Source organism: Coregonus lavaretus (genome assembly GCF_964263955.1).
Source record: "Coregonus lavaretus genome assembly, contig: HAP1_SCAFFOLD_500, whole genome shotgun sequence".
Lineage (NCBI taxonomy): Eukaryota > Metazoa > Chordata > Actinopteri > Salmoniformes > Salmonidae > Coregonus > Coregonus lavaretus.
The window spans coordinates 87064-96273 of record NW_028157424.1 but is presented as its reverse complement, the minus strand read 5'-3'; the positions used below and the strand labels follow the sequence as shown (position 1 = coordinate 96273).

Here is a 9210-nt window from a genome sequence, read left to right as displayed (position 1 = left end):
GCCTATTCACCTGCGGGATCATCTGAGACAAGCCACCAGGACAGCTGATGAAACTGTGGGTTTGCAAAACCAAAGAATTTCTGGGCAAGCTGTCACAAACCGTCTCAGGGAAGCTTATCTGCTCGTCATCCTCACCAGGGTCTTGACCTGATTGCAGTTCGGCGTCGTAACCGACTTCAGTGGGCAAATGCTCACCTTTGATGGCCACTGGCACGCTGGAGAAGTGTGCTCTTCACGGATTAATCCCAGTTTCAACTGTACCAGACAGCGTGTATGACGGGCGAGCAGTTTGCTGATGTCAACGTTGTGAACAGAGTGCCCCATGGTATGGGCAGGCATAAGCTACGGACGATTAACACAATTGCATATTGTCGATGGCAATTTGAATGCACACAGATACCGGGACGAGATCCTGAGGCCCATTGTCGTGCCATTCATCCGCCGCCATCACCTCAAGTTTCAGCATGATAATGCATAGCCCCATGTCGCAAGGATCTGTAATCAATTCCTGGAAGCTGAAAATGTCCCAGTTCTTCCATGGCCTGCATACTCACCAGACATGTCACCCATTGAGCATGTTTGGGATGCTCTGGATCGATGTGTACAACAGCATGTTCCAGTTCCCGCCAATATCCAGCAACTTCGCACAGCCATTGAAGAGGAGTGGGACAACATTCCACAGGACACAATCAACAGCCTGATCAACTCTATGGGAAAGAGATGTGTCGCGCTGCATAAGGTATTTGTGACCAACAGATCCATATCTGTATTCCCAGTCATGTTAAATCCATAGATTAGGGCCTATATGAACTATAACTGTAAAATCTTTGAAATTGTTGCATGTTGCATTTATGTTTTTGTTCAGTATAAGAAATATCATCCCTCCCCCAAAAAATACTGCAAAGTTGACGTCTGTTGGCGCCATCTTGTTGAAAAATAATACAGTATATAAATAAATATGCAGTGTGTACAAACAGTGAAATTAAAATGCAATGTACAGTAGTAGAAATGTCTTGTTTTTATCCAAATATTTGTTCGCATAAATTTTTTAAATCTCAGTTCTTTCTGCAATATTTTTTTCAATGCTGTGTAATGTTTTATTCACTATGAGCGCTGAGTCGCCCTAGCTCAAAGGAAAACGTTATCATCGAATGCGATGTAAGGATTGGATTTGAGGCGGGATTATCATGTCACACAGAAATTACAGCGTCCTGCCACGGACAGAAGGGGTAACCTATAAATATATTTAGGTTTTTATTTAAGGTTAGCAGTGTGAGTGTGGTTAAGGTTAGGTTTTAAAATCAAATTTTAAGAAGATAAATTGCAGAAATGGGCGGGGTTTATGACTTTGTGGCTGTGGTAACTAGTGACGACCCGCATTGCACGTTTCGAAGGTGAGTCAGTTCTGAGTTGTTGAATTACATTTTGAATGAGAATGACAACGTCATTGAATATTTGCCCAGTAGTTATTGTTGTGAATAAAGTGTGAGCTTCGTCTTCGAAGGAAATAAGTTTAGTTTACACAGGCGTTTGTTTAATTAGCTAGAAAGCTAACCTTTGCTAGCTACGTCCATTGGTTGACTCCAGTACCCTTGCCTTCTGGATAACATCACGGTTCTTGCCTGTCAGGGAATCTGTCTATCCTGTCTGCACACATAACAACTAGCTAGCTATTTCATCCAGTGTCCAACACGTTTATAACTTACTACTATTAGCTAGCCAGCTATTTACCTTGTGAACTAGCTACAGTATATAGAAATGGCACTCATCCCTCATGTGTGTTTACAGCCATTCACCAACAGCTAATTTGGTTTTTAAATAAAAGGTAAACAAAACAGTCACTTTGTCATGAATGAGAAGTGAAACATGTGTTACCATGCAGTCTGTATCTCCCTATAGTGCAGGGAATAGAGCACCCTGGTATGTCAAGCCCCATAGTCGAACCCTCTGTGTTGTCTCCCGGTCTGTGAACTTGCATCTGTATCCTGTCACTGTGCATTGCAGTGGCCATTATGTCCTTGAATGAACAAATGAAAACCGTTGCGGCACAGCCACTGACACCCTCTGTCTTGTTCCCCAGTTAAGCACTATATCCTAGTGACCTAGTCCATTATCACTACTGTGGAGTTTGTTTACTTTTTGTAACCCACAACTGACCCTCCCCTTTCTATTTCACTTCCCAGCTGAGCCTACCATATCCCAGTAGCCCATCCCAGTAGCCCATCCCAGCCCCAGTAGCCCATCCCAGTAGCCCATCCCAGTAGCCCATCCCAGCCCCAGTAGTCCATCCCAGTAGCCCATCCCAGCCCCAGTAGCCCATCCCAGCCCCAGTAGCCCATCCCAGTAGCCCATCCCAGCCCCAGTAGCCCATCCCAGTAGCCCATCCCAGCCCCAGTAGTCCATCCCAGTAGCCCATCCCAGCCCCAGTAGTCCATCCCAGTAGCCCATCCCAGCCCCAGTAGTCCATCCCAGTAGCCCATCCCAACTCCAGTGAGGCCCTCCCAACTCCAGTGAGGCCATCCCAACTCCAGTGAGGCCATCCCAACTCCAGTGAGGCCATCCCAACTCCAGTGAGGCCATCCCAACTCCAGTGAGCCCATCCCAACTCCAGTGAGGCCATCCCAACTCCAGTGAGCCCATCCCAACTCCAGTGAGCCCATCCCAACTCCAGTGAGGCCATCCCAACTCCAGTGAGGCCATCCCAACTCCAGTGAGGCCATCCCAACTCCAGTGAGGCCATCCCAACTCCAGTGAGGCCATCCCAACTCCAGTCATTATGTGGCCAGTGTTCTGGATGTCCATGCGGACCTATGCCCCCTACATAACCTTCCCAGTGGCCTTCGTGGTGGGGGCGGTGGGGTACCACCTGGAGGGGTTAATCAGGGGGGACACCACCCCTAAACCTGGGGAGGAGAAGAGCATCGTGGAGCTGAGGGAGGAGGGGGCAGGACGGGACAGCACCCAGGTCCTCAGTCTCAAAGAGAAGCTGGAGTTTACTCCCCGGGCTGCACTGGACCGCAACCGCCCCGAGAAGAGCTAACCGTGCCTGGGGAGACTGAAGGACATCCACCCCGTCTAGCCATGGAGGCCTGGATCAAGGGTGAAAGGAGTGGGGGAAGTCAACCATAGGGATTTGAGACAATATCGTCCTACATAGTCTACACATGCTCCAGCCAAGCGGTTTCATTCATGCCCAAAAGCACTCTGACATACTGTACCTGGACGTCATTGGCTTGGGCACCTGTGGAACTGACCTGTTGGAGACTGGAGGATCATGGGAGATGAAGTCCTTATATTAGATGTACGTCTCTCTCTCTCTCATACTCAAACATACTGGTTAGTAATTGTTAATTTTTGTAATCAGGTTCACCACATAACCCATTGGTGTCTGTATTTCAAGGCTTAGTATATAAGTCCCTGGGCACTCAAACTGGTGACTACCGCTGGGGCAACTCCCAAACAGGGCTCTCCAACCCTGTTCCTGGAGAGATACCCTCCTGGAGGTTTTCTCTCCAACCCCAGTTGTAACTAACCTGATTCAGATTATCAACCAGCTAATTATTAGAATCAGGTGTGCTAGATTAGGGTTGGAATGAAAACCTACAGGAGGGTAGCTCTCCAGGAACAAGGTTGAAATGAAGACCTACAGGATGATGGCTCTTGAGGAACAGGGTTGGAATAAAGACCTACTCAAACTCAACTCTGGACCTCGAAGCCAGTTCCACGGCTTTTTTTTCTCTCCATTGTTCCCCTCTAATCAGGGACTGATTTAGACCTGGGACACCAGGTTTGTGCAATTATCAGGTAGAACAGAAAACCAGCAGGTTCCGGACCTCGTAGGGTAAGATTTGAATACCCCTGACCTACAGGATGATAGCTCTACAGGATGATAGCTCTCCAGGAACAGGGTTGGAATAAAGACCTACAGGATGATAGCTCTCCAAGAACAGGGTTGGAATGAAGACCTACAGGATGATAGCTCTACAGGATGATAGCTCTCCAGGAACAGGGTTGGAATAAAGACCTACAGGATGATAGCTCTCCAAGAACAGGGTTGGAATGAAGACCTACAGGATGATAGCTCTCCAAGAACAGGGTTGGAATGAAGACCTACAGGATGATAGCTCTACCCGGATGATAGCTTTCCAGGAACAGGGTTGGAATAAAGACCTACAGGATGATAGCTCTCCAGGAACAGGGTTGGAATGAAGACCTACAGGATGATAGCTCTCCAAGAACAGGGTTGGAATGAAGACCTACAGGATGATAGCTCTCCAGGAACAGGGTTGGAATGAAGACCTACAGGATGATAGCTCTCCAGGAACAGGGTTGGAATGAAGACCTACAGGATGATAGCTCTCCAAGAACAGGGTTGGAATGAAGACCTACAGGATGATAGCTCTCCAAGAACAGGGTTGGAATGAAGACCTACAGGATGATAGCTCTCCAGGAACAGGGTTGGAATGAAGACCTACAGGATGATAGCTCTCCAGGAACAGGGTTGGAATAAAGACCTACAGGATGATGGCTCTCCAGGAACAGGGTGGGACAGCCCTGTTCTATAATAAATACACCATTTAGCCATCATCCTGTGGAATGAGTTTGACACGTGATCCAAAGCGACTTAGTCATGTGTGGTGGTCCTGGGAATCGAACCCACTACCCTGGCTTTACAAGCGCAATGCTCTACCAACTGGGCTACAGGACTAACTTCTGATGAGTGTCACTGCTATCTTCATCCTCCGATGCTCACAGAACTGATGAAAGAACAAAGGTTCCCTATTGTGTGTGTCTCTGTGTGTGTGTCTGTGTGTGTCTCTGTCTCTGTCTCTCTCTCTGTGTCTGTGTCTCTGTCTCTGTGTCTCTCTGTGTGTCTCTGTCTCTCTCTCTGTCTGTGTCTCTGTCTGTGTCTCTGTCTGTGTCTCTGTCTCTCTCTCTGTGTCTCTGTGTCTGTGTCTCTGTCTCTGTATGTGTCTCTGTGTCTCTGTCTGTGTCTCTGTCTGTGTCTCTCTCTCTGTGTCTCTGTCTCTCTCTGTGTCTGTGTCTCTGTCTCTGTGTGTGCGTATCTGTGTGTGTGTCTTCATGTTTTAAAAATATTTTGAAAGACCAGCCAGAGCATCGACAACATAAAATAACTGAAGCCAATTTCAAATAACAAATGAATGAGAAATAAAGGACCCAATCAGAAGGCTTTGACATGTCTTCTCCTTTAACCCTCTCCCCTATTCTCCAGAAATTAAAATGGGTTCCAGTCAGCAAGCATGAGGAGGAGGAGGAGGAGGAGGAGGAAAGAGGAGTGTTTTCTCTCATCTTGTCGTTTTACCTCGTTGCTGCCTTCTCTTTTCTGTCACTGGGATTCAATACCAAGAAAGACTTCACTGTAAAAGGCTCTAAAATACTCTCTATTAGAGAACTCAAACTGGTCTTTTCTGTCTGTCATTTTTACCTGGAATGCTTTCATTTATAAAGTCTGTAAAGGTTTGGTTTTTAAACTGGTTGATATGTTTGATGGATTAAGATATATATTAGGATTTGGATGGAAGATACAAAATGAGCCGTTATAAATCAATATAATAAAGATGAAATGTGTCTCACCACCGTTAAATATGCATTATTATCGTATTTCCTTCACGCTACATGTCCACCCACTTGTCTTCGGTATAAGAGTTAGGTGGTGTGTGCATGTTTTATCCATATTTTGGTTCATAATTCAGGGAGCAAGAATGTGATCACATATCCTGGAACCCTCAAGGAACATGGAAGAGAGGGAGCCCACACAACACCTGGAGGCTGGAGCTCGAAGCAGACAGACACCAAAAGATCCGACATGGGGTGGATGAGATGGAGAAGACAGTCATCGATGGCCCCTGCTCCCTGGGGAGCGACAACGGGCCCTTAGTAAAGAATACAATCACATAATTGAGCCAGATATCCAACCAGAATATGTTTTAGCGTAATACTATTATCAAATTGATGAAGGACTTGCTTTGAAGTTGTGGTAGGTCGTGGGTAGGGGCAAGGGGGTTGTTTTGGACTGGGCCCATCCATGTCATGGGACAGGAAGTGATGACGCCTGTTCTCTTCCTAACAGAACATGAGAACTCCCGGGGAGGGAAGCGGCTGCCAACTTACAGAGGAATGACATTCCATTTCTGATGGAAAAATACCTATTCCTCTGACTTTTCTATTTAGAAATCACATGGTTCAGGTCTTTCTAGGATTAGGATGAATTTGTTACTGACGTAAAACACGATGTAACCTATCAAGCGTCCGAGAAAAGGAGGAGTGCTGATCTAGGATGAGTCCCCCCCCCCGTCCGTGTAGTTTTATTAATTGTGATCTAAAAGGCAAAACTGATCCTAAATCAGCATTGCTAATCTGAGATTATTTATATATACATACAGTTGAAGTCTGAAGTTTACATAGACCTTAGCCAAATACATTTAAACTCAGTTTTTCACAATTCCTGACATTTAATCCTAGTAAAAATTCCCTGTCTTAGGTCAGTTAGGATCACCACTTTATTTTAAGAATGTGAAATGTCAGAGTAATAGTAGAGAGAATTATTTATTTCAGCTTTTATTTCTTTCATCACATTCCCAGTGGGTCAGAAGTTTACAAACACTCAATTAGTATTTGGTAGCATTGCCTTGAAATTGTTTATCTTGGGTCAAACGTTTCGGGTAGCCTTCCACAAGCTTCCCACAATAAGTTGGGTGCATTTTGGCCCATTCCTCCTGACAGAGCTGGTGTAACTGGGTCAGGTCTGTAGGCCTCCTTGCTCGCACACGCTTTTTCAGTTCTGCCCACATATTTTCTATAGGATTGAGGTCAGGGCTTTGTGATGGCCACTCCAATACCTTGACTTTGTTGTCCTAAAGCCATTTTGCCACAACTTTGGAAGTATGCTTGGGGTCATTGTCCATTTGGAAGACCCATTTGTGACCAAGTTTTAACTTCCTGACTGATGTCTTGAGATGTTGCTTCAATATATCCACATAATTTACCTTTCTCATGATGCCATCTATTTTGTGAAGTGCACCAGTCCCTCCTGCAGCAAAGCACCCCCACAGCATGATGCTGCCACCCCTGTGCTTCACAGTTGAGATGGTGTTCTCCGGCTTGCAAGGGACCCCCTTTTTCCTGCAAACATAACGATGGTCATTATGGCCAAACAGTTCCATTTTTGTTTCATCAGACCAGAGGACATTTCTCCAAAAAGTACGATCTTTGTCCCCATGTGCAGTTGCAAACCGTAGTCTGGCTTTTTAATGGCGGTTTTGGATCAGTGGCTTCTTCTTTGCTGGGCGGCCTTTCAGGTTATGTCGATATAGGACTCGTTTTACTGTGGATATAGATACATTTGTACCTGTTTCCTCCAGCATCTTCACAAGGTCCTTTGCTGTTGTTCTGGGATTGATTTGCACTTTTCGCACCAAAGTACGTTCATCTCTAGGCGACAGAATGAGTCTCCTTCCTGAGCGGTATGACGGCTGCGTGGTCCCATGGTGTTTATACTTGCGTACTATTGTTTGTACAGATGAACGTGGTACTTTCAGGCGTTTGGAAATTGCTCCCAAGGATGAACCAGACTTGGGGAGGTCTACAATTTCTTTCCTGAGGTATTGGCTGATTTCTTTTGATTTTCCCATGATGTCAAGCAAAGAGGCACTGAGTTTGAAGGTAGGCCTTGAAATACATCCACAGGTACACCTCCAATTGACTCAAATGATGTCAATTAGCCTATCAGAAGCTTCTAAAGCCATTACATCATTTTCTGGAATTTTCCAAGCTGTTTAAAGGCCCAGTCAACTTAGTGTATGTAAACTTCTGACCCACTGGAATTGTGATACCGTGAATTATAAGTGAAATAATCTGTCTGTAAACAATTGTTGGAAAAATTACTTGTGTCATGCACAAAGCAGATGTCCTAACCGACACACACACACACACCTATACACACGCACTCTCTCTCTCTCTCTCTCTCTCTCTCTCTCTCTCTCTCTCTCCCCTCTCTATCTCTCTCTCTCTCTCTCTCTCTCTCTCTCTCTCTCTCTCTCTCTCTCTCACACACACACACACTTTCCTCCGTGGCCTGTAAGCTAATCATCACCCTTACACTTTGTGTGTGTGTTTGTGAGAGAGAGTGCGTGTGTATAGGTGTGTGTTTGTGTGTATAGGTGTGTGTGTGTATAGGTGTGTGTGTGTGTGTAGCGGTGTATAAACGTTATTCTGTGCTAAATCTCTCCATCAGCTCTTCTCCTCCTCTAAAGTTGACTATCAGAGGAACAGCAAGTTTCTCCATAGCTCCAGAATGGGTTATGTGTGTGTGTGTGTGTGTGTGTGATGTATTGGGTTATGTGTGTGTGATGTATTGTGTGTGTGTGTGTGTGTTTTGTGTGTGTGTGATGTATTGGGTTATCTGTGTGTGTGTGTGTGTGTGATGTATTGTGTGTCTGTGTGTGTGTGTGTGATGTATTGGGTTATGGGTAAGGAAAGGTTGACGTGTGGAATCTCCCTTGGTAATGAGGTGGTCTGGATGGATGGACATGTATGTTTATCTCTGTGTGTGTCAAATCAGATCAAATCAAATCAAATTTTATTTGTCACATACACGTGTTTAGCAGATGTAATTGCTGATGTAGCGAAATGCTTGTGCTTCTAGCTCCGACAGTGCAATAATATCTAACAAGTAATATCTAACAATTTCACAACATATACCCAATACACACAAAACTAGTAAAGAATGGGATTTAAGAATATATACATATATGGACAAGCAATGTCAGAGCGGCATGGACTAAGATACAGTAGAATATTATAGAATATAATGCAGTATATACATATGAGATGAGTAGTGCAAGATATGGAAACATTATTAAAGTGACTTGTGTTCCATTTCTTAAAGTGGCCAGTGATTTCAATAGGCAGCAGCAGCCTCTAATGTGCTAGTGATGGCTATTTAACAGTCTGATGGCCTTGAGATAGAAGCTGTTTTTCATTCTCTCGGTCCCAGCTTTGATGCACCTGTACTGACCTCGCCTTCTGGATGATAGCAGAGTGAACAGGCAGTGGCTCGGGTGGTTGATGTACTTGATGATCTGTTTGGCCTTCCTGTGACATCGGTTGCTGTATGTGTCTTGGAGGGCAGGTGGTGTGCCCCCCGGTAATGTGTTCGGCAGACCGCACCACCCTCTGGAGAGCCCTGCG

At 45.3% G+C, this 9210-nt stretch overlaps 1 protein-coding gene across 1 annotated transcript; it reads left to right on the top strand.

The window, feature by feature from the left end:
- Nucleotides 1–2766: 2766 nt before the first annotated feature.
- Nucleotides 2767–3046, top strand: smim12 (small integral membrane protein 12). The gene has a single exon (XM_084199499.1). The coding sequence runs from the start codon at nucleotides 2777–2779 to the stop codon at nucleotides 3038–3040; it is 264 nt and encodes an 87-aa protein (XP_084055625.1). The 5' UTR covers nucleotides 2767–2776; the 3' UTR covers nucleotides 3041–3046.
- Nucleotides 3047–9210: the final 6164 nt, after the last annotated feature.

What these genes read in the sequence shown, in the direction of transcription:
- smim12 (XM_084199499.1), top strand. Translation starts at nt 2,777, where the DNA reads ATGTGGCCAGTGTTCTGGATGTCCATGCGGACCTATGCCCCCTACATA.